The sequence below is a fragment of the Oncorhynchus keta genome, chromosome 24, assembly GCF_023373465.1.
Source record: "Oncorhynchus keta strain PuntledgeMale-10-30-2019 chromosome 24, Oket_V2, whole genome shotgun sequence".
Taxonomy (NCBI): Eukaryota; Metazoa; Chordata; class Actinopteri; order Salmoniformes; family Salmonidae; genus Oncorhynchus; species Oncorhynchus keta.
Window position 1 is genome coordinate 32,605,638 of NC_068444.1, and position 25,622 is coordinate 32,631,259.

Sequence of the window (25,622 nt, forward strand, 5' to 3'; positions counted from 1 at the left end):
GGACATTATAGGAAACTACTTTGGTTGAAAATATTGCCATTTCAATGTTCTTTTTTTTTTTTTAACAAAATGGGATTCATAACATGTCTCAACATGTTCTAACAATTCTGTGCAATTATAAGGACCTTATCTTTCATATCAGCGAGAAAGAACAAGGAAAACATGTTAGGTTGAATTGATATACACCTTGATAGGGTTAAGGCGTCCACATGCTTCACAGCCGAAATAGTTCGGAAGAGTTCGTGCATATATTATGAGTAAGTTTTTGAATTGTGTGATTTTTTTCTTTCTCGCTCTGTTCGGGCAAACCGCATTTTTCTGGAGGCAAACTGAAGTTCGGATCCTGGAGATTGGTCAACAGTAGCTATTCTTCAATAGAGCCACACAGTGGAGGTGTCAAAATACCCATAAAACCTAGCGGTCAAACAGGGAAATGGTTCCAATTGTTTTTCCACCATTCATTTTTCTCATACGAGATTTTACAAACAGGGCTGTCTGTGTCTTGTGTATGCTTACCCTGGCGTGACGTTTTGATAATCATTTGATTCTCTCTCGGACAAGGTAACTTTTAGGCTCTATTTACTCTAAGATTAAAAAAAAATGCTCATTAGCATCAAAAGTAGACATCTTTATTTAAACTGACTTGCCTAGTTAAATAAAAGGTTCAATTTAAAAAAAATAGGCAAGTCAGTTAACAAATTCTTATTTACTATGACGGCCTATCCTGGCCAAACCTTAACCAGGACGACGCTGGGCCCCATTGTGCGCTGCCCTATGGGACTCCCAATCACGGCTGGTTGTGATACAGCCTGGAATCAAACCAGGGTCTGTAGTGACGCCTCTAGCACAGAGATGCAGTGCCTTGGACCACTGCGCCACATCATGCAAGACTACAAATCCCTGCAATTCCTGCACAGCCTCTCTAGTTGACAACTTTGCTAACAGGTACTGTATCAAATTAAAACTTGCCCAAGACAGTTCACAGAATTGTCCATTATTTATTACTACATTTAGCTAACATCAGATAGTTAATCCAGGGATTACCTTTCCCTCTATTTGGAAGTCGCATCCAGATCATCATGGAATTTAAGAGAGAATGCAAGCACATTTGTTCGGCTAGCCGAGTTCTGCTAGGCACCAGCTGAACTGAAGCCTGCTGACACCTTTGGTGTTCCCACATGACCATATCTCCATGTTTACAGCGCTTGTTTACGGAGAGCAGACAAGAGGCGACCACCTGTGCTAATTAGCCATTTAGCATGCTCCGAACACCTGTGTGTAAGCTTAACTTGGGAATTGTAGTTTCGTTGGGTGGAGGCACTCGTACCATAGTTGTATTGATCTGTTAAAAACTCCTATAGTAAGTGTATATATTTTTAATTTAAATAATTATTCTTTCTCACTGATGAAAGATAAGGGCATGTTTGGCTCCATGCATAAACAGTCACTTATGTGTAGAATTACAGGGAATTAGCTTTAAAACTGCAAAAATGTGTCTCCACCCAATGTCTAAATGGATTAGAATTGTAGGAAATTAGCTGTAAAACATATTTTTTTTAACGAATCTCTACCCCATGCCAACATAACTAGAATTGCAATATATATTTTTAAATAAAATTGCAAAAATGTTACTTCGCCCAATGGAAAAATGTGTAGAATTGCAGGAACCAAATCTTGCTTAAACGTTTCAAAGGCCGTATCACAAGCAATGATTATTGACGTTTCTAGACGCTAAAACACAGTTTAAAGGCAAAGGGGACAGACGATGTTGAACTACATGCCCCACAGTTCTTAGCAAACCATTCGAACTGACGCTTCCACTTCCTCGTACCAGGCGCAAGCGCGCATCGGTAAAGAATGCGGACTTTGTCGCACACTGGAAACAGAACGCTGGTACAAAAGCTTCAAAGAGGAAAACATGTCGAAAACACACACAAAGCCCCCGTCCTCGTCGGGGGCTACGACCTCCGGTGGACCTTCTTCCTCCTCATCCTCCTCGCCCGCAGGTGGCACGACGTCTCCCGCCAACGTCCTGCACGTACAGCCTGAGAAGCCTCAACACTACACGTACGTAGACCACACAACCTCACGTGTATAAACACACCCAAAAACCACTGACGTTAGGATAATTAGTTAAATTGCTCCTGTCGGGTTTGATTTTAAGTATTTTTTACCAGCTATCGCTGGTCTGCATTAGTGTGTACCAGTTCTAGTTAGGCAATATAAGTGAGAGGCCTACTGTTGACTGAGTTGGCGTGGTTTGGATTTGTACAGTAGCCCTGGACTGTTTGGGGGCATTTTGTGTCAGGATATGATAATATGCCGTCAAATTACAGTGTAAGACACTTTAATTGGTCTAATGGTTCATAAGTTGCCTTTGTGTCAGTGTGTTTTTGAGAGCGAGTCGGAGGGTGCATGTTTACATCTGCAACATGGGTGAAAAGTTGTGATAACTAAGAAGTGCAGCTTGCTATTGTTCTTTTTTTGTTATTAAATATACCACATGCACTAATGTCCTACTCCTATATCTCTACCCATTTCTTCTCTTTCCCTCTCTGCCCCCCTTATGCAGGTATCTGAAGGAGTTCAGGACAGAACAGTGTCCTCTGTTTGTGCAGCACAAGTGTACCCAGCACCGGCCCTTTGCCTGCTTCCACTGGCACTTTCTGAACCAGCGGCGCCGCAGGCCCATCCGCAGGCGGGACGGAACCTTCAACTACAGTCCAGACGTCTACTGCACCAAATACGACGAGGGCACAGGCACCTGCTCTGACGGGGATGAGTAAGTGTGTGTGAGAGAGGAAGATAAATATTTTAGGTTTATCTATTGGTACAGTAGACAGACACTTGTTTTCTTCACTATTTTATGGTGCACTAAAACCAATGTTTTTTGGGGGGGTCTCAAATCTGCCCTATTGGGTCAATTCTTGAGTTCCCCACATTAAAGGCATGGACAGACTGGTAGGATTTGCTCGGCTGAGAGTACTTTGCACCTCTGATCAGAGTGTCGGCAGTAATTTGCAAACCGATTGTACATGTAGAAACGGGTGAAAATTATGACCGTCAATGGCCAGCAGCGGGTGGTCCCTATAAACACACCACGCCGACACCAAGTGAACAAACGGCCCCGTACTGTGCAGACTGACAATCGGTGTGATGAGTTGCATCCAAAAGATACACAGAACATGCTCTGCATTGCATAATACAGCACCTAAGAATCTGAGATTGAGTTTTCTTTTCAGATTGAGGCTACTGTTTATCAATGAGGTGTACCCATTCAGTTGAATAGCTGAGGTGATTGTTGTTGACTGCTGTGATTTGCAGCTGAAAACAGCCCCCCTCTGGGCCATGCCTCAGGCAATCAGGAGAAGTGCTGACACATTATCACTTTCACACACTCAGCCTATTAACACACACAAGGGGAACGCTGATGCGGAAGACTGTGGCTCTGAGACCGTATCACATGACCCAGCAAGACGTGTAGTTTGTTTTCCCAATTTGTGATTTCCAGATGTCCGTACCTGCATCGTACGGCGGGCGACACAGAGCGGCGGTACCACCTGAGGTACTATAAGACGGGCTCCTGTATCCACGAGACGGACGGGAAGGGCCACTGCAGTAAGAACGGCTCCCACTGCGCCTTCGCACACGGATCACATGACCTACGATGTCCCGTCTACGACGTCAGGTACAGGAGTATACAGTGCAGCGGAGACACATCTTCTGTTCGTCTTCAAATTAAGGTTTAGTTTAATGACCCAAAGCCAGAGATTTCTGTTTCATTGTTCCACTTTCTAACGGGTCTCGTTGCCATGTCCGCCCCTCTTCCCCTCTCCAGGGAGGTGCAGGTGATGGAGTCTCAGGGGGGGTCGGGGGCTGCTGAGGGAGGAGGGGGGGAGGGCCAGTCGGGGCTGGCGGCCAGTACCGCCCTCATTGAGAAGATCCTGAGTGAGGAACCGCGTTGGCAGGGTACGAATATACACATACACATGCACATCCTTTAACTGATCAATGGCTGTTCCATGTGAAGGCCATGATTCCAATGCTACTACATTTCTCTCCCTTTCTCTCTCTGTAGATAACACCTATGTGTTGTCCCACTACAAGACAGATCTGTGTAAAAAGCCTCCTCGTCTGTGTCGCCAAGGTTACGCCTGTCCGTACTACCACAATAGCAAAGACAGGCGGCGTAGTCCACACAAACACAAATACAGGTACAAAACATGCACACACATCCATTTGACACACACATGACCTGTTTAAAAATATATAGATTTTTTTACTTGTGTCCCAAAAACAACACTAAAGTGTGTGGGGTCTCGTGTGGGGTCTCTCTCTCTCTCTCCAGAGCGCTGCCGTGCCCAGCGGTGAAGCACAGTGAGGAGTGGGGAGATCCCAGTAAGTGTGAGGTGGCAGAGGGATGCCAGTACTGCCACACACGCACAGAGCAGCAGTTTCACCCTGAGGTACGTGATGCGGTCCGTCCTAACTTCAGAAACATGCTCCTTGTCTCAAATTATAACTAGGTCATCCGTTTATATCATTGGCAGATTTGTTCCAAAGTTCGAGTTAGCCACATTTGCTTAACACAAATTAGAACTCTATATTAACTGACGGTGTGTTTTGTCTGATGTGCCTCTCCAGATCTATAAGTCCACGAAGTGTAACGATATGCAGCAGTGTGGCAGCTGCCCCCGGGGCCCCTTCTGTGCCTTTGCACACCTTGACAACAGTAAGTGTCTCAACACCCTAATCGTGTTGTAAAATGAAAGTTAGCAAAATCGTGTTGTAAAATGATAGTTAACAAGTAAGTAACTGATCTACTCTTTCTCCTCCTGTCCCCTAGAGCCCCCTATCAGTGAAGAACCCTCGTTTCAGACCCCCAGCTCCCCACCTCTCCCCCCAGGACCCCAAGACCCTCACCCTGCCCAGGAAGGATGCTCCAGCCCTGGGGGCCGAGGTGGAAGATCTGGGTCTCTGTCTGGAGGTCCGTTCTCCCCATCAGGGGGGGTGTGTGTGGCAGAACAGGGCCTGTTAGGGAGGGTGCTGTCGTTGTGTGAGGACGTGTGTGGGGGAGGCGAACCCCTCTCCCCCTGGGCTGGGGAAGGGGGGTACGGTAGGGCACCGGGGTACGAGAGGGAAGACCATGCCAAACAGAAGAGTTTTACCATGGACCAGCGCAACAGAGAAATGGCGTCTCATCACAGCAAACAGGTACCTTTTTATTGTTGTCAAAATCAACCAGCTTCGAACTATAATTACAAAGAAAGAAAGAGGAGGAAGGGAAGCGCTACTACGGTACACAATGGTACATTTTGGTAGATAGAAGGTGCTCTTTGGCAAAAGGGGTAAATTGGTCATCAAAAAGAAAGGAGGACCAAGGCACTCTTCATATAATTAATTAAAATGCCTTTATTTGTATAACATGTTCAATAGAAACAAGGTTTTAAAAATCAGACACGTTTCAGCTGCATGGCCTTCGTCAGAGAGGACAAAGAAATAATACAATGTCCTCTTTTGAACAGCTTTTCCAATTAGCCCTAATTAGAAGAGGGAGTGGTTACACAATTGATTGGACACACCTAGTAAGCAGTACTATACACATTAAAAAGTTAAATACAGTAGCTATGTTATCATAAAAATACAACTCCAAGCTAGAAGTATTAGAACACTTAGAAAGGTAGTTCTAACCTTAAATATGACTGGGAGAAGTGTCAAGAATAAGAAAGCAATATATTCCATAGTACACTAGAACACCGCAAAACATGACGTTTTTGGATTTACACACTACAGTCCACTAAATACCCTGGTTTAAATGAAGATATGGATTTACACACTGCAGTCTACTAAATACCCTGGTTTAAATGAAGATATGGATTTACACACTGCAGTCCACTAAATACCCTGGTAAATGAAGATATGGATTTACACACTGCAGTCCACTAAATACCCTGGTTTAAATGAAGATATGGATTTACACACTGCAGTCCACTAAATACCCTGGTTTAAATAAAGATATGGATTTACACACTACAGTCCACTAAATACCCTGGTTTAAATGAATATATGGATTTACACACTGCAGTCCACTAAATACCCTGGTTTAAATGAAGATATGGATTTACACACTGCAGTCTACTAAATACCCTGGTTTAAATGAAGATATGGATTTACACACTGCAGTCCACTAAATACCCTGGTAAATGAAGATATGGATTTACACACTGCAGTCCACTAAATACCCTGGTTTAAATGAAGATATGGATTTACACACTGCAGTCCACTAAATACCCTGGTTTAAATAAAGATATGGATTTACACACTACAGTCCACTAAATACCCTGGTTTAAATAAAGATATGGATTTACACACTACAGTCCACTAAATACCCTGGTTTAAATGAAGATATGGATTTACACACTACAGTCCACTAAATACCCTGGTTTAAATGAAGATATGGATTTACACACTACAGTCCACTAAATACCCTGGTTTAAATGAAGATATGGATTTACACACTGCAGTCCACTAAATACCCTGGTTTAAATAAAGATATGGATTTACACACTACAGTCCACTAAATACCCTGGTTTAAATGAAGATATGGATTTACACACTGCAGTCCACTAAATACCCTGGTTTAAATAAAGATATGGATTTACACACTACAGTCCACTAAATACCCTGGTTTAAATGAAGATATGGATTTACACACTGCAGTCCACTAAATACCCTGGTTTAAATGAAGATATGGATTTACACACTGCAGTCTACTAAATACCCTGGTTTAAATGAAGATATGGATTTACACACTGCAGTCCACTAAATACCCTGGTAAATGAAGATATGGATTTACACACTGCAGTCCAATAAATACCCTGGTTTAAATGAAGATATGGATTTACACACTGCAGTCCACTAAATACCCTGGTTTAAATAAATATATGGATTTACACACTACAGTCCACTAAATACCCTGGTTTAAATAAAGATATGGATTTACACACTACAGTCCACTAAATACCCTGGTTTAAATGAAGATATGGATTTACACACTACAGTCCACTAAATACCCTGGTTTAAATGAAGATATGGATTTACACACTACAGTCCACTAAATACCCTGGTAAATGAATATATGGATTTACACACTGCAGTCCACTAAATACCCTGGTTTAAATGAAGATATGGATTTACACACTGCAGTCCACTAAATACCCTGGTTTAAATGAAGATATGGATTTACACACTGCAGTCCACTCAATACCCTGGTTTAAATAAAGATATGGATTTACACACTACAGTCCACTAAATACCCTGGTTTAAATGAAGATATGGATTTACACACTGCAGTCCACTAAATACCCTGGTTTAAATGAAGATATGGATTTACACACTGCAGTCCACTAAATACCCTGGTTTAAATGAAGATATGGATTTACACACTGCAGTCCACTAAATACCCTGGTTTAAATGAAGATATGGATTTACACACTGCAGTCCACTAAATACCCTGGTTTAAATGAAGATATGGATTTACACACTGCAGTCCACTAAATACCCTGGTTTAAATGAAGATATGGATTTACACACTGCAGTCCACTAAATACCCTGGTTTAAATGAAGATATGGATTTACACTGCAGTCCACTAAATACCCTGGTTTAAATGAAGATATGGATTTACACACTGCAGTCCACTAAATACCCTGGTTTAAATGAAGATATGGATTTACACACTGCAGTCCACTAAATACCCTGGTTTAAATGAAGATATGGATTTACACACTGCAGTCCACTAAATACCCTGGTTTAAATGAAGATATGGATTTACACACTGCAGTCCACCAAATACCCTGGTTTAAATGAAGATATGGATTTACACACTGCAGTCCACCAAATACCCTGGTTTAAATGAAGATATGGATTTACACACTGCAGTCCACTAAATACCCTGGTTTAAATGAAGATATGGATTTACACACTACAGTCCACTAAATACCCTGGTTTAAATGAAGATCTGGATTTCTCACCCTTCCTGTAGGTTTGTTATAGGTCAATTTGATGTCATCTAGTGGACATTTTGTTCAATTGCCTTCAGCTATGTTTAGACTGTTGTTGTTCGTGTTTTTCTGTGTTCTAGTGTACTATGGAATATATTGCTTTCTTATTCTTGACACTTCTCCCAGTCATATTTAAGGTTAGAACTACCTTTCTAAGTGTTCTAATACTTCTAGCTTGGAGTTGTATTTTTATGATAACATAGCTACTGTATTTAACTTTTTAATGTGTATAGTATTGCTTACTAGGTGTGTCCAATCAGTTGTGTAACCACTCCCTCTTCTAATTAGGGCTAATTGGAAAAGCTGTTCAAAAGAGGACATTGTATTATTTCTTTGTCCTCTCTGACGAAGGCCATGCAGCTGAAACGTGTCTGATTTTTAAAACCTTGTTTCTATTGAACATGTTATACAAATAAAGGCATTTTAATTAATTATATGAAGAGTGCCTTGGTCCTTTCATTTTGATAATTACACATTATTGGCTTGGGTGTCTGTTGCTGCTTCAGCCAGCTTGTCATTCATTGTCTTGATGTCTCTGTAAGGCAGAAACTATCAGGTGACATTGCTTATTGTACTATATCTACACTAGTCTGTATAGAAGATACCATCCTTCTCGCTCTCTCTAGGACCTGCTGGTGTTCCTCCCAGTGGGTAGTCCTCTGAGTCTGTCCTCCAGTGTTCCCTCCAGCCTGGCAGCCACCCCTCCCAGCCCTGCCCCTCCTGGACCCCTCCACCAGGGCCACCACCACCATGGAGCCCCAGCACCAGGCCTCTTCCCGGGCATGAATGCCAACGCACTGCCCTTCTATCCCACCAGCGACACCGTTGAGTCTGTAGTGGGTGAGTCAGTCACACAGGCACAGTAGACTTTTTAAACTCGTATTACTCTTAGAGGAGCTAGCCATTTGTAAAAGTAGCTAACTATTGTAGTTCACTTAATAACATTCCATTCAATTTAAAAAAACTTTATTTATCTCTGAGGGGCAATTACATGGGATATCGCTGAAGAATATTGCCACTTGATTGCCGTGGGACTGATGTTTTGGTTGATAATGTGGGACAGATCTGACAGGCTGATGTTTTGGTTGATAATGTGTTGTATAGAATCAGCTCTGGATGACCTGGACCTGAATGACTTTGGCATGTCTGCCCTGCAGAGAAGTCTGGACAGCAGCTCGGCTCTTCCCAGAGCCATGCTGGGTGAGTATGGATGCAAGACACACGCACACACCTGAGTGGAATTTCATGATTGATTGATTAATTAAATTATTGATTGATTGATGTTGCAGGAGGAAATCAGCTCCAGAGTTCTGCTCCTGTCAACATTCCAGGAACCCTCTGCAGCTCTGCCCCTTTCAGCTCCCCCTCGCCCTCTCCACCAATCAGAGCCCACCAATCGCCATTCTTCTCCTCCCATCTATCGCAGCCTAGCAAATCAGAAAGCAGCTTCTTGGGGCCATCGCATAGCTCTTTAGGTTTGTGGATATCTTTTTAGATCATGTGTTTTTCTTCCCAAATCTTACAAAATTAGAGGGTTTTAAAATGTGTATAATTCTTTAATTCTCCCATACATTCCAAAGACACCTCAGCTAAATACATGTCTCATGTGTTCCATGTCTCCTGTATTGCAGGTCTGAATGGTATGAGCAGTAGTATCTGGGAGCACCCATCAGGCCAGGGTTCTCCCGGTACGCCCCCGGCCCTGCTACCCACCATGGGCCAGAGCATGGAGACAGCCCGGGTCCGACAGGAACTAGACGATGCTAACAGACTACTGAAACACTGGGACCACACCTGGAGACATACAGCACAGGTACGAGAAGTGGGAGTAGGTGTGGGTTTGTGTGTGTGCGCATGTTAGTGTACACAAATAAACCAACAGATGGGTCAGACTAAAACATTTTCCTTCAATTCAATCCCTCTGTTGCTCTCTCCCTCTTTTCACTCATCACCCTCCCCTACTCAACATCCCGCTCTCGCTCCAGTCGTGGGCGGTGTTGAAGTCTGATGCAGAGGAGTCTCGTGGCTCGGCCGGTCGGTCAGCTCTTGAAGCAGAGCGGGCCAGGCAGGCTGAGGAGGCGGCAAAGAGACAGACCTCCCTTCTCCAGGAGGCGCTGGAGAGCATGAGGACAGGAGAGAACCCTCACTTGGGCCTCCACCAGCTCCAGCTGCTCCACAGACTGCCTCTAGAGTCTGTCCTCAGTTTGCAGGCCCAGCTCTGTACATGTCTACACACTGTGGAACAGGTAAAGGAGACACACTGATATTTGCAGTATACACATGCAAACTCACATACACACAGAGCTATGCTTGTTGATGTGAAACATTCCCCAACTAACCAGCAGACATTTATTTTACCTCTCCTCTCCCCCTCTTCCTTCCCCTTATCCAGGTGGTGTATAGAAAGCAGTGTCAATGTTGTGTGACGTGTGGAGAGCAGGGATCGGTCTCGCTGCCCTGTGGACATGGTCTACTGTGTGACAGCTGCACCAGCTCTACAGAGTGCCCCCTTTGCCCAGAACAGAACCTAGATCAGTTATCCTGACCGAACTCCACTATCTATAGCCCATATATAGATATGGTATCCTCACTCAAAGACCAGCCCAAAGACCAGCCTCCGGTCCATATAGTCACTGATTCAAGATCAGATTTTTTTTTTTTTTTACATGCACTACCCGTCCATAAGAAATTATTCAGGATCAGCTTTAACCACAGACCTGGCTTTAACCATTACAAGCTAAACCACAAATCTGACTCAGTTGTTAAAGGCATGTATGATCCAGACAGCCATCTCATGGTGCAGCCTAAGTGGGCCACCATTTGAAGGAGTACAAGGTTTTAGTTTTTACCGTTAGTTATTATTGTTTTTGCTAAGGAGACTTATAGTCTGAGGAAGAATAGGGCTGCATCTCAATAGTATAAAAAGGCTTCCTCTCCTTGTCTCCTTCACACTGATCTGAAACTACAGGAAGGACATATGGTGGAAGCATACAAAGAAATTGCAGATTAAGGAAGGAAAGCCATGTTAAACTATTTGGACGCAGCAGTCTGTGTTGCTTACAGATAGTTTCTGTGCGTGACTGACTCAGGTTTGCAGTCTAATATTATTATTCTTTGTTAACCGGAAAGATGGGAGCATGTTAACACAATCAAGAAAAATGTACTATTCAATTGTGTAGTCTGAAATTATGCCGACTTTTCATTTTAATAACAAGGCGCTTCACGTTAACTCAAATGCCAGCCTTTTCTTTTTATAAAAATCTATGTATAATGTTTTTGGGGCATAATTTACATTTGTAAGCATTTTGATATTTCACAGTATGTCAAACTCATGTCAAATATACATAGTTCTTGTATGTCATACTTGCTACATGCACTGACTACACCAGGTGTCAGGCTTTGGAAACAGCAGGGGTGTGTTGATAACCAGTGAAAAGACATGATTACTTCTATACATAGACTTGGCACAAAGTTCACACCTTGTCCTACTGCATCCACCAACAGTGATTCATTTTTGTGTGTTTTGGTATAAAAAAATAAAACAAATGTATATTTTTGGATGAAGCTGTGTGTTATTGTTGTTTCCCCTCCTGTGACTGTTTCTCTCTCTGTCTGCGTTTCTTCACAAACAGCTGAGCCTCCCTCTCTCCTCTCCTCGACTCCAACAGCTTCAGGATACTGTCATCTGGAGAGAACACACACACTTCAGTATCATACACCTTTGTGTTTCATTTTCACATAATTGAATTCCAAATCATACCGTTTGGTTTGGGGTGCATGAGCGGCAGGCGTATCTGGGCCGGGGAGGGGTCTGGCTGGTGCCCCTGTCTGTCCCCTGATCCCCCTCCGACCCCCGGCACTGCCTTCAGAGCCAGGAAGGCCTCCCCCTCGAAGTCGTCTGTTGTCAGGGTGTCATAGTCCAACACTGTCACCACCAGACATGCCCCCGCAGCCTGGCACTGCTCCACTGACACCAGACTGACAGAGGGAGTACATAAAGAAGAAGAGGGGAATGAGAGAGAATTACTTGTATGGGTCCTAAGGGCAGGGATGAGTAGGAGGCAAGGTTAAAGTGGAAAAGATCTGAGAGACTTGGATTATCCGCTGCCACCAATGTAGCGATGGAAGGGCAGCAGTTGGAGCTAGTGCTTACAACTCGAAGGCCTCGTCGAACAGGGGGTTAAGGTCACAGTTCTTGATCTGGGTGGTGCGAAGCTCCACCTCAGAAAACACATGACCAGGCTCCAGACGCAACTGGACAAACGGATCACTGGAACCTGGAGAGAGACAGGAGACATATCTGATCTGTAAGAACCTGTCTCGTTGACCTGTCTAGAAGGAGTCAAGGAGAGGAAACCAATTACCGTTGGAGTCCATAGGTAGGAGGTTAGCTGCATTCAACACTTCCACTCTAAGTCTATGGTCAGACCTCCTGTAGGATGCTAGGAGTGTGACCGCGCCGTACTTCTCTCCACTGTAAACCTTCTGTTACACAAACACAGATGCAATGTATTCTCTATAGCAATGCTTTTTACTGTTATACAACACAAATGAAATAGTCTCTTACCTGCTCCCATACTTTTCTATCCAGAAATTTCTCTATGAGCTGCTGGCAGTTGAGAGAGTTGTGTGTCAGATGAGCTTTCAGAATCTCAATGAATGAGTAGAGAGAGGAAAGAGAGTTATTGTATAGTGTTTATAAGCCAAGCCCCCCCCCCCCCATTTCATGTTTCTACATGTCCTTATAGAACCATATATGTTTCTAACAATATAATGTGAAATGTAACCAACATGAACTCACCTTGTAGCTGTCAACGTGAAGAGTATCCAGAGGCATTCCATTCCCCTCAGCATGAAAACACTGCTCCAGACACTGCAACACAGTCAGAAATGTTCTGAAGTGTGTATTTAAGAATAATGTATTAATCTGGAGTGTGTACTCAGTACCATACTAACCTGGAGTGTGTACTCAGTACCATACTAACCTGGAGTGTGTACTCAGTACCATACTAACCTGGAGTGTGTACTCCGTACCATACTAACCTGGAGTGTGTACTCCGTACCATACTAACCTGGAGTGTGTACTCAGTACCATACTAACCTGGAGTGTGTACTCAGTACCATACTAACCTGGAGTGTGTACTCCGTACCATACTAACCTGGAGTGTGTACTCAGTACCATACTAACCTGGAGTGTGTACTCAGTACCATACTAACCTGGAGTGTGTACTCAGTACCATACTAACCTGGAGTGTGTACTCCGTACCATACTAACCTGGAGTGTGTACTCTGTACCATACTAACCTGGAGTGTGTACTCAGTACCATACTAACCTGGAGTGTGTACTCCGTACCATACTAACCTGGAGTGTGTACTCAGTACCATACTAACCTGGAGTGTGTACTCTGTACCATACTAACCTGGAGTGTGTACTCCGTACCATACTAACCTGGAGTGTGTACTCAGTACCATACTAACCTGGAGTGTGTACTCAGTACCATACTAACCTGGAGTGTGTACTCCGTACCATACTAACCTGGAGTGTGTACTCAGTACCATACTAACCTGGAGTGTGTATTCAGTACTTAACTAACCTGGAGTGTGTACCCAGTACCATACTAACCTGGAGTGTGTACTCAGTACTTAACTAACCTGGAGTGTGTACTCGGTACCATACTAACCTGGAGTGTGTACTCAGTACTTAACTAACCTGGAGTGTGTACTCAGTACTTAACTAACCTGGAGTGTGAATTGCAGTCGTTGACAGAACACCATGAGTCCATCCTCCTGCTTCTGCTGTGTAGCTACCTGGTATAAGGTCCTTATGGAGTTAGTCCACAACGGAGTCAACAGACTGGGGAAGGAAGGAAGAGTGGAGATGACGAGAATATTTGAAAGGCTTGGCAACTACTACTCTAAGATATTCATACAGGCATGCTGGAACAAAGAGGGTGATACATGTTCACCACTAGTTGAACCAGAAAGAGTGTGTGATCGGCGCTACAGGTGTGTGTACCTGTACCTGTTGAAGTTCTCTTGGACTAGGTTCTCATTCATGTACTGCAGTTCTCTCTCTAGATATTTTATCAGGGGAACCACAGCCTACGGTAGGGGACACATGGAACAGTTCGTGTCAGTTACAGTAATATGCTTTTCATAAGTCAAGGAAATGTTTGTCGATAAATTCAGTATTGCTGAATCGGAAATGGCTGACGGCAGTTTCTTACTTCTTCCGTGGACTTGGAGGGGATTCTGCATCGAGTAGACATGCTGCGGACGTACATCGCAATGTCTGAATTCAGCTGGAGAGAGCGAGAGAGAGCTACTTCAATAACTATAAACTATATTAATGAAGGTGACTATAGGCCAATTTCTGAAGCGTTTGGGTCATAAAGGGCGGCTGAACTTCCTGGTTTGGCCTTGTTTTAGATTTGGTTCATTAAGAAATGCTAGAGGCCAAGACTGAATTCAAAATGTGAGTTGAGGTGCGTTCAGTTCGCCTGAACGTTTGCTACGTTGCGGAACGGTTTGTACTGAACGACACGTTTCCCCAAAATGTTCTTGTAAGTTCTTGAACAGACTTTGAGGTATGTTTTGCTCCCGTTTGGTGGGTGTGGCTTGAAGCATTGAGTGATGTATTTAAAGGGAAGTGGCCATGCTGACAGCGTTCCCCAACCCACACCCTCCCCGGTTTTTACCTGGTCGTTCAGTACAGCACCGTTTCCGTTCAATTGAACGTTCCAGAACGTAAAAACGTACTGAACGCAGCCCTGCTCTGGGTCTCTTTTGACTCTCCTCCATTGAACCCCACCCCTCTCTCCTACGCCCCTACCTTCCGTCCAACGGTCTCTAAGGCAGAGTGTATCTCTTTGTTGAGGACCCCCTGTGCATGCAGCAGCTGTGAGGGGAGCACGTTGTGGAACTGAGGGTCCCCTATCACGTGAAGGGTACGTTCTCGAAGCCCTGCCCAGTTCAGTTGCTGGGGCAGGCGGATCAGCACTGACCTCAGGTGTTCCAAGTCATTCACTACTACGCACAGCTGGGGTGGGGGGGGTGAAAGAGGGAGAGACACAGAGAGATGGCCATGTACATAATTCACTTAAAAGTAGTTGAGAGAGGAGGAGATAGCCACACAAACAAAGATTGTGATCGAGATGGACACAAGTAGAAAGAGAGAAAGGAAAATAAATGAAAGTGGAAGCGGATAGAGGGAGGAGTGTTCTTCCCCTCACCATGTTGACAGCCCTGCCGGGGTCTGAGTTCTCAGACAGCTCCCTGACCCGCTCCTTCAGGATACGACAGTAGTTCATCACAATCTTACACACGTCCTGAACCGTGCACACACACGAAAAATTAGCAAAAAACGTGTATGCCAACAATAGTAAATCTGTGTATGATAATGTACGATAGAGCATGTCCTTGTCTACTTATGATGAGATACTATGTGTACTTGCATGACGATGTATGTTTATGATGCAGTACCTCAGTGAGTTTGACCATGAGCATGAAGGCCTCCTCAGGGTCTGGCCAGGAGAGCTGCTCCCACAGCTGACAGATGGGCTGGACACAGGTCACCAGGTCTACTGCCGACGAGCTGTGTTTTATGGGCACCGGGCCCGACTGCAGCGGCTGGAGCTTGGGGGAGAGCGGGAGGGAGGGAGTAAGTATCTTACCTGGCTTTAAAAGACGCACTCCAGACATTTTTCTTTTATACTTTTCCTGTTGAAAAACAATATCCCACGTATAAATACAGTAATGTAGACAAATATGTTTTGAGGAAAATAGTGCTTTTTTTGTTTGTTGCAAACTTCAAGATGTTGGTCTGATGGTGCCCTCTGATGTCATCGGCCTCCCCCTTGCTTGGAGGGAAAAGTAGAGGAGCAATAGAGAACAAAATAGGAAAGTCCAATCCTCCCACTTGTGCCAAATCATGAGGATACCTCGACCACCTATCGAGATGTGCCCTTTGTTGAGTATATCAGGTGAAGAAGGAGACTGGAGTGCAACTTTAAGGTGTACAGTGAATATTGTAGCTGGTATCTATTCTACTATTCAATTGAATAATATAACTGTATAGGTTGTATTGCTGATGTTGGTATGGGCTACCGTGGAAATTGTGTCGGTAAGAACACACAGAGAGATGGAGAACAGTCCAAAAGGCTATAGCCTATTTTAATCATAGAATGTAATAGCAGGGATGACAGGATGGTACAGATGTATTTTCAATAAATGCATCGACAGGTAAAAGGTATAACCTACTGAACTACTACCAACACCGAAAGGTATCAACTGGAGGTTTGTCGGGCTGCCACTAATTGCCTGCAGGTGTGTGTATTTAACTTGGCGAAGGGGCTGAAGTCCCGCCTCTGCTGGAGGGAGAATGGACGGGATAATGGTAGTTTTGACTGAGGAGTGGGTGGAATTCCATTCTATTCTAGGTGCTTAGTTATAACAGTATGTTACCTGGTCCACCTGTACAGCTCTCTCCACCCTGTCCTGAGTGGTGCTGAAGGCCTTGTTCAACCAATAGGGAAGCGCCTCACGGAAGCCCTCATGGAAGTTAGTCAGCTCCAACAGTTTACCCCTGAAACAACACAACAGCCTTAGCTCTATTATATAGTGTAGTAGTGTGAAGTACTGAGTATGTATAAGGGAGTAGTGTGTAAGTAGTGTGTACTACTGAGTATGTAGCATAAGGGAGTAATATCTGACCTTTTCTGTAGGAAGGCCTTGTCTTTGTGGATGACCTGTAGACTTAGGTAGAGAGGGAACAGGCTATTGGCTAGATTCTGCTCCATCTCACCCTCCAACAGGCTTAGAGTGTGTCTCACCTCCCCCGCCAGCTACAGGAGAGAGAGGGGGAAAGGTGTGAGTTATACAGAGGAGAGAGAGAGGTAGAGAGTAAAAAACACTGGACTCCACTTACCAGGAAGTCCAGCTTTTGGTAGACTACAGTGAACACATCCACCTGCACAGCACTACAGAGAGAGAGAGAGAGAGAGAGAGAGAGAGAGAGAGAGAGAGGGAGAAACAACCCCATTCAAGTCCATTCATATCACAAACAGATAATGACACCTCCCACCATACTTATATTCTGTATGGTTGTCTGTCTCTTACCTGACAAACACTCTATTCCAGCTGTCCTTGTTGTGCTTGATGTCCTGCTGTACTTCACCTATCAGTCTAGAGAGAGCACTCACGGTCTCTGTCAGGTCCTGGGAAGAGGGAAATAGGGGGGTGGAAAGAGAGATAAAGTTACAGAATGTGTGTAAAGGGAAAGTGTGTAAAGAAGTGCATGATGTGCTTTGAAATTGATATGTGGGAGGGGGTCTCTCTTCCTTTGTCTGTAGCCTACCTTGGTCATGGGCTGGTGTTGCCCTTTCTTTATGGCGAACCACTCCTGTGTACCAGACTGAGGCAAACAAGGACGTTTAGTCTTACAGAGTAATAGCTCTGTGGATCGTTCACAGTATTAACTGTACACATAATAGTAGTCTTTCTATGTGTACTTACGTGCACAGCCTCGTTGACCTCGTCATGTAGGTCAAACTGAGCTGCGTTCAGCTTCTGAAAGGCCTGCGTCTTACAGACCTGAGACAGGATTCTAGAACAAAACAACACGCAGGTTGTTCATTAGCTCTGTTTTAATAAACACATAATATACGACGCACACACACACACACACGCGCGCGCACGCACATTTTACAGTCAACAAATTGACAACAGACTTTCAGCAGGCGTGTAGGGAAGGACATTCAACAAGCACAGCACTTACACAAATGGCCGATGATTGGCTGAGAGAAATTGATGATAAAAATATTGTGGGGTCTGTTTTGTTAGACTTCCGTGCGGCTTTTGACATTATCGATCATGGTCTGCTGTCGGAAAAATGTAAGTGTTATGGCTTTACACCTGATGGGTCAAATTGGGGTCATGATAGGGGCTGCACCAAATGTTTGATGTATTATAATAATTGATTATGCTTATGTTGTATTAATAGAAGGGGAGGGGCTATGGGACCCCTCCTCCTCTACATTTATAGGATCCTAGACTACAGATTAAAATTATATTTTTTAAGTCTCTGCCTCTTTTAAAGAAATGGGGTCTGTGAGAAAGCATTTCAAAGATAAACAAAGAGACCTGCAGGGGAGTAGAAGAGATAAGAGGCTCGTCAGACATACCTCTATAAATCAACTTGGGGGAGTGGACATTTACTACTGAGGCCTTAGAAAACACTGGAACTATTGTATCTCTTGCCAGTTAGTATAGCCGTGTATGCATGGGCTTGGTCTGAGGAGTAGTACGTATGCAGTGACATCACAGGGGGTTGACTACAAGCATGATAAAAGCAACTCGGACTTTTCCTATGGGGCAGATCTCATGAGAGGCATCAGTTGTATATGTGATGTTTGATCTTTGACTTCAGTCTACAGCTGTATTTTGATTCAAACTGTTATGATTTATAAGTGCACATTTTGAGTGTTCCTTATTTGGTAAGTAAATAAAACGGAGCACAGAAAACCAGAACCAACACACCCCCTGTTATATTGTGAATAAAGAGTTAACAGTCTAACAGAGCACAGAGGTTGTTCTTTAATGGAAGCCTCTCCAACATAATCCAGGTAGAATCAGGAATTGTTCCATATATAATGTGTTTATTAAAACAGCCGCTGTCAGTTTCAGAATGGGCGGCAAGGAATAGGTTAGTCCTAAATATTTAAAAAACTAAAAGCATTGTACTTGGGACAAATCATTCACTGAACCCTAAACCTCAACAAAGTCTTGTAATAAATAATGTGGAAATGGAGCAAGTTGAGGTGACTAAACTGCTTGGAGTTACCCTGGATTGTAAACTGTCATGGTCAAACATATTGATACAACAGTAGCTAACATGGGGAGAAGTCTGTCCATAATAAAGCGCTGCTCTGCCTCCTTAACAGCACTATCAACAAGGCAGGTCCTACAGGCCCTAGTTATATCGCACCTGGACTACTGTTCAGTCGTGTGGTGAGCTGTCACAAAGAGGGACTTAGGAAAACTGCAATTGGTTCAGAACAGAGCAGCACGGCTGGCCATTGGATGTACACAGAGAGAAAAACATGAATAATATGGATGTCAATCTCTTCTGGCTCAATGTGGAGGAGAGATTGACTTCATCACTACTTGTATTTGTTAGAGGTATTGATTGACATGTTGAAAGCACATAGCTGTCTGTTGAAATGACTAGCACACAGCTCAGACACCCATGCATAACCCACAAGACATGACACCAGAGTCTCTTCACAGTCCCCAAGTCCAGAAGAGACAGTGGGAGGTGAACAGTACTACATAGAGCCATGATTACATTGAACTCTATTCCACATCAGGTAACTGATGCAAGCAGTAGAATCAGATTTGAAAAAAACAGATAGAAATACACCCAATGGAACAGCGCAGACTGTGAAGCTACACCAACATAGACACAGACACATGCATACACACACATCATAACATGGATTTTGTGTTGTAGATATGTGGTAGTGGAGTAGGGGCCTGAAGGCACACACTTAGTGTGTTGTGAAATCTGTTATGAATGTATTGTAATGTTTTTAAAATTGTATAACTGCCTTAATTTTGATGGACCCCAGGAAGGCAGCAGCTAATGGGGATCCATAATAAATACAAATACAAACACACACATACAGCAGGGTACCTGAGCAGTCTGTGTAAGCGAGGGGTAGCGTCCTGCGTTGGGGGAAAGATGTCTCTGTATTTGGCCACGAGACACAGTCCGTACTGCAGGAAACCACGGAGAGAGTCCCCTAGCTCCTGTTTCTGAACACATATGTTTGTGTTTATTTCCTTAGTAAATGATATACACAGTATATAATATGCAATCAAAGCAAAGTAAAGCCTGTCTTACCTGTTGGTAGGGCAGATCCTGCTGGTGCCAGTGGTACTCTATACTGGTCAGCTGCTGGAGCAGCACTGAGGAGTCCACCTCTAAACTCTGGTATAGTTTACTGTAGGCCATCCACTTCCTATAAAACATATAGTGTCAATTTGAACATGTAAACGAGTGTAGATGTGTGTATGTGTTTTGAGTGTGTGGTAGCCTACTTACGCCAGGTCCTGCAGGAAAGGTGAGAGGTTACACTGAGTGGCGTAGAGGTCCAACAGGGTCTGTCCCTCCCCACACAACTCCCCCTTCCATGGAACACTACCCTGAGGCAGGTGTATTACCTTCACAGATGAACCACTAGATGTACAGGCTGTATGTACTGTATGTATGACTGTCAAATGTTGGAACTAAACATGTATTACCTGCTGCTTAGAGATGTGTGACTGGACAAACTGCAGTAGGATCCCACAGTAGTTGACGTAAGCACTACGACCAGCACTCAATGTCCCGTCTCTCTGTCACAGACAAACAAACACTATAATCGGTCTGTTTCTTTCTTCACATACAATAAAATACAATTGTACAGCAGACACATCGCCAACTACAAGTGATAACCTGAGCTTACTATAGATCAACAACTATTACTAACTGTTAATAAAACATTGTTTAAAAAATATATATATCTCACAGTTACTGTAAGAGAAAGACCACCCTGCTCCTTGGGTGTTTCTCTCATCTGACTAGATGTGTAGATTGACAATTTTGGTTTGGTGTGTTCATTATGTTGACAAATTTAACTTTATTATTAAACATAATTTGCCACTAGAGAGCTGTAGAGGGACTTGAGCTCCATACCTCTTTATGGATGAATTTGAGCTGCAGATGACACTGGCCCCGATCTGGATAAGTCTCTGTCCTCGGCTCCAGAACATACCAGTTATCCTCTGTACAATGCAGGTCCTTCACACACACGCACACACGCAGACATACACGCACACACACACACACACACACACACACACACACACACACACACACACACACACACACACACACACACACACACACACACACACACACACACACACACACACACACACACACACACACACACACACACACACACACACACACACACACACATTAGGAGTGTTGCTTGGTGAGCATCAGGGTGGGGGAGCATGTATGTTTTGGAACTGCTTTTACCTCCAGTCTCAGCACAATGTTTCCCAAGTAATCATCCTGGCCTTTCTCCTTCTTAGCATCTTTGATCATCCTGAATGCGATCACAAACAATCAACATTGGGATAATGCGTGTGTGTGTGTTTGTGTGTGAGCGAGCGAGTGCATGTGTGTATGCAAGCTCTACCTCCTCAGCCCATGAAAATTGGTTCGGATCTCCTCTAGCTTCTGTGCCAGAGACAACTCCTCATCCTTGTCCCTATGAGAGAGAGATTGTTCAGAATGAATATGAAGTAACAGATTGAGTTTATTTTACTTCAACCTAACAGAACAGTGGTTTACTGGAAACTCACCACATCTCAATGTGGAAGCTGGCCACTGCAGTGTCTTCAAACTCCCTACCAGCCCAGGGGAAGAAATATGTTTACAATCTCCATGAGAGACACCACATGGAGAAGCTTCAGTGTTTACTTTGTCAGGATGTTCAAGGGACCAGGCTATTTCAAGGCACCCTATGTAAAGTAAACTCATAGATTTGTTATATTTATAGGTTCTATGTTCTATGTAAATGTTCCTTCACGCACAGTACGAAGGTCTGGTTCCAGATGGGGTTGAGGGTCTGTTTCTTTGTGTCTGTCGTGTAAACCTTCTCGTCTGAGACGGCGTCCTTCACCACGGCTTTACGGGGTTTAGGTCTGGACCGTCGTGTCTTGCTCTCCTTCTCATCCTCCAGGATGGTCAGTAAGCAGTATGGGTCACTGAAACCTGGGGACAACATAACACAACCCACTGGAGGTCAGCTATAGTTCTGGAGGTCAGCATGCCACAATACTTCTGCCAGATCTGTTGTTCCTAAAGGGACCAACCAAAATAGAGAAATCTCTTGCCAACTCCAGATAATTAAAATAGTTCACCCTAAGTGAAATGAATTGTGTTCACAGATCTGAGGTGAGGATGACGTACCACTGACGTCTTTTCCCAGGATGCCCTTGGCTTCCTTCACAGTGGCCATCAGACAGTAGATTGGAGGCTGTGGACAAGATCCCCCTTAGATACTGTATAGGTATATACTGCTGGGTCAAATGGCTTCTCATAGACCTTTGAAACTCCTCTGCTAACTCACCTCTGTGTTCTGGACCCTCTCTGTCAGACTCTGGTGTTCATCCACTGCCATAGAGAAAGCCTAAAGGGGGAGGGGTAGTTTGATAGCAACAAGGTATTAGTATTGGGACAATGAAATAATCAGAGCACAGCATTTGGTCTGTGAGAGGTTGAGGACAGAGAGAGTGTGGTTAGATGTCATGTAAATGAGAGGGTTAGTACATTATAGGGTTAGCTGAGTTTGTTCGTTTAGATTATCACCTCTCGGATGTATTGGTGCAGCTGGTTGTCAGTGAAGACCTCTGCCGAGAGTGGCTTCCCCAGCTTGTGGGTGATAGTGTACAGCAGCTCTTTATACAGCGACTTGAGCTGGGAGGGAGAAGATGTGGGAGAAAGAGAGAGAAGATGGACAAACATGAACCTTCAAAAGGGACTCTAAAAGGACTACTAATACAGCCTGCTGTAGAGAAAAAGCCAATGAAAACGAGCACAATTCCTGTAAGTTGCAGCGATGATACCTCTTGCTCCTTATGTCTTTTCTCCTTCTCTTCTGGGTTCTCATTCTCTTTAAAGTCCTGAAAGTACATCGATCCTGTTATCTACTGTGTGTGCTGTATTCAGGAAATGCTGAAGTCAGAGTTCATAAAGTGATGGTGTACAAACTTACTTAATAGTTTATTTGATAATGACAAATACAATCAAGACACAACATCATTGAGTATGATATTCATTGCAGCACGAGGCTTTAGCTCATACTGATTAACCACCCGTGTCCCTATGTGGAGAAAAAAGGAGCTGGACCTACCCTCGTGTCCTTCTCTTTCCTGGTCATCCCCAGTTTACGGGCAGGGGAGCTCTGACAGACAGAGGGGTTACACACAATACCGTAATACAGGAAACCTTGGTTCTGGGAAGCATGTATCGCAAAATAGCATTCATATTTTGTGCATATTTAAAATAGAGTCTCTTCTCACTCTACCTGTCTCTGTCTGTTCCAAGTTGAGCCATGAGTCTGTATGGAGGCAAATGTGGAAGGGAAACAACACAGTTTAGCCACTGGTGGTCAAGAAACCCCTGGCCCTATACTTATCCTAGAAATCCACGCCATAGATAGGCCAAATGTACCTGCTGGGACACAGCAATTATGCAATAGTGGGGAGCTTGAGAAATGTCTGAGTTTTAATGTGAAACAATCCCATGCATAGTCAGGGTGACACAAGTAAGATAGGCATCGATTCTGGCAGGGACTTCCTCATTGAAGGCGATAAAGAAACTACACTACTCCAGTCTCTGTACACAAATTTAGGATTGGATAACAAATGATGCACATAAAACATGAACACACACACACGGGTATTAAAACTATGGATATCTTGTCTGTGGTTCTTTTATGAAAAGTGAAAACATATCCCTCTCCATACAGTATCATTTGACCTCATGTAGTTCCGAGTAGTACCGAAGTATGAGTCATGGTCACATCTTATCTAGAAATACCAAATGGACTGCATGTAATGCTTACACAACGAGTACATTAACGATAATTAAAGTGTTATTAAAACATCAATGATCATGACACATTTCTTCTCAATACAAAAGGTATTTTGAAGTCACTCAAAACTTAACTGATGCGGGAAATAAAGTTTTGCAAACCAATTTGACCTCAGCATCCGTAGACAACCAGCCTCCCAAACTGTTATCTAAGAAGACATCAAACTCTAAACACACACACATGAGCCTGATGATAAACATAGTGCCAAACATGCAATATAAACCCTTTCTAATAAGATGGGCCAATGCCAGTACAATAAAGGTGTTTCACAGAAGACGAATGCTTTGGATTTATTTAGTTGCGTATTACAAATTTGAACACATTAAATTCACGTATTTTCTACATGACAAAGTTTGGTACTTGCCTGATCTGGAGGTTGTAGTAGGTCGTCTTCCGTTCTGGAGAATCCATCCTGGCTTGTCATCATGGTTGAGGTGGACGAACAGCCAAATGCCCGTCTTTGGTGAGACTGTACGACTGAGTGTGTGTGGCTGTGTGTTGTCTGCTGTGTCTAGTGGATGAGAGGCTATACGAGAGAGCTGTGCTATCGCTTAGCAACAGGAAGTCATCATTTCCTGTTGAAGGTGGTTGCTGTAACTTGCAACCGTTTCTTTATCTTTGTCCAAATGCCATCTTTCTCTTGCAAACTGTATACAGTAGTGTACACACACTCAAACGCATAAAACAAACACACACACACACACACGATCCATCACTTTCAAGAACATGGCATGTTTCTCTCTCCCCTGCATGGTGTTCTCTTCTCATTTGTCTCTGTTTCAACAAAACTCATAAGCCCATCAACACCAAGCTTCCTCTAGAAGCTACAGTGAACCTCTGTGACTTCATCAACATCTTGGTTTAGGCAACATTGCTTACATTTACATTACATGGTCTAAGCTCAGTGTGCAACACAATGTAAGGGGTCTGAGACTTGCCTGACCAAGAAGGCTATAACTATGGCTCTCAGGGCCTTACACATGCCACATGGCAATATCCTGTTATGTGTAGATTAGGCAAGGCAATAAAATGTAAATATTGAACATGGTTGCTTTGCATTCGGCACTGAAATGTCCACAGTAGCAATCCTGTTATGTAAAAATATAACACAAGACAGGGACGCAACTTTTGCAACATGTCCCCCCCACATTCTGAAATTGCACTTTTGTCCCCCCCAGTTTTATCATTGGAATGTGGAAGCAACCCCCCCCATACACTTCTTAAACCAAAGTTGCGCCCTTGACACAAGATATAAGAATACATTTAACTTGGAAGTTGGGAGCTCAACCCCTCCACGGTAAAGCACAGCACAGAACTTACAGTCAAGAGAAAGACTTCTTGGAATATCACAGCTAAAGAAGGTGGGGAGCACCATGGGCTTTTGCAGCCTACACTGACCACAAAATGTACTCATCAAACCTGGGGTGTATTAATTACATCTTGTAACGGAAACCGTTTACGTTTACCGTTTAAGAACCAAATAGAGCAAATGACCGTTCAAAACTATTTTTTCCTGTCAGAGCTAGTTTTTTCCCCAGTTGTCTTGAATGCACTGAAGTCGGAAGTCCGAGATTTCCGAGTTCCCATTTGTTTTTAACGCGGCATGAGACCTGACTAGCTGTTCTTGACCAAAAATCTCCTGCAGAGAAAATAAAAGAGAAAATAATTGGATCATGAAATACAGTCTTCATTGTTCAGTTGTGCTTACACACAGGGATGACTAACCTACACACAGAAGGTTTTCTGCGTCAACCAATGTATGGTGTCAACAAGAGCACTTGCACCTATAGCCGAGGGAAGTAGTTTGGGGGGGGCTGTGATATTTTCGCTGACGGTGGGTAGTGGTGC

At 43.7% G+C, this 25,622-nt stretch overlaps 2 protein-coding genes across 8 annotated transcripts; one reads left to right on the plus strand and one right to left on the minus strand.

Moving 5' to 3' along the window:
- Positions 1-34: 34 nt before the first annotated feature.
- Positions 35-11,625, plus strand: unk (unk zinc finger). 3 transcript variants are annotated; one of them, XM_035734471.2, is made up of 15 exons: positions 35-945; positions 1,835-2,067; positions 2,573-2,782; positions 3,512-3,688; positions 3,839-3,969; positions 4,079-4,214; positions 4,349-4,466; positions 4,645-4,732; positions 4,847-5,214; positions 8,688-8,901; positions 9,166-9,261; positions 9,351-9,536; positions 9,693-9,874; positions 10,047-10,307; positions 10,454-11,625. In XM_035734471.2, the coding sequence occupies exons 2-15, from the start codon at positions 1,919-1,921 to the stop codon at positions 10,604-10,606; spliced, it is 2,469 nt and encodes an 822-aa protein (XP_035590364.1). In that variant the 5' UTR covers positions 35-945; positions 1,835-1,918; the 3' UTR covers positions 10,607-11,625. The 3 variants fall into 3 exon arrangements, with proteins under 3 accessions (XP_035590364.1, XP_052334128.1, XP_035590366.1); XM_052478168.1 differs by having other exon boundaries at positions 35-2,067; XM_035734473.2 differs by lacking the exons at positions 35-945; positions 1,835-2,067 and adding an exon at positions 2,117-2,337.
- On the minus strand, positions 11,248-24,299 carry LOC118357407 (protein unc-13 homolog D). 5 transcript variants are annotated; one of them, XM_035734468.2, is made up of 34 exons: positions 24,139-24,299; positions 23,205-23,237; positions 23,031-23,081; positions 22,744-22,800; positions 22,487-22,594; positions 22,248-22,307; positions 22,088-22,154; positions 21,709-21,889; positions 21,478-21,522; positions 21,312-21,383; positions 21,149-21,218; positions 20,798-20,902; positions 20,365-20,457; positions 20,165-20,265; positions 19,964-20,081; positions 19,754-19,875; positions 17,575-17,665; positions 17,417-17,473; positions 17,179-17,276; positions 16,988-17,039; positions 16,774-16,904; positions 16,525-16,645; positions 15,544-15,696; positions 15,294-15,389; positions 14,894-15,100; positions 14,289-14,363; positions 14,084-14,163; positions 13,801-13,915; positions 12,863-12,934; positions 12,629-12,712; positions 12,426-12,546; positions 12,215-12,338; positions 11,822-12,039; positions 11,248-11,746 (listed from the first exon to the last, which is right to left on the minus strand). In XM_035734468.2, the coding sequence occupies exons 1-34, from the start codon at positions 24,199-24,201 to the stop codon at positions 11,634-11,636; spliced, it is 3,354 nt and encodes a 1,117-aa protein (XP_035590361.2). In that variant the 5' UTR covers positions 24,202-24,299; the 3' UTR covers positions 11,248-11,633. The 5 variants fall into 5 exon arrangements, with proteins under 5 accessions (XP_035590361.2, XP_035590360.2, XP_035590359.2 ...); XM_035734467.2 differs by having other exon boundaries at positions 14,078-14,163; XM_035734466.2 differs by having other exon boundaries at positions 20,165-20,283.
- Between the last annotated feature and the right edge of the window lie 1,323 nt (positions 24,300-25,622).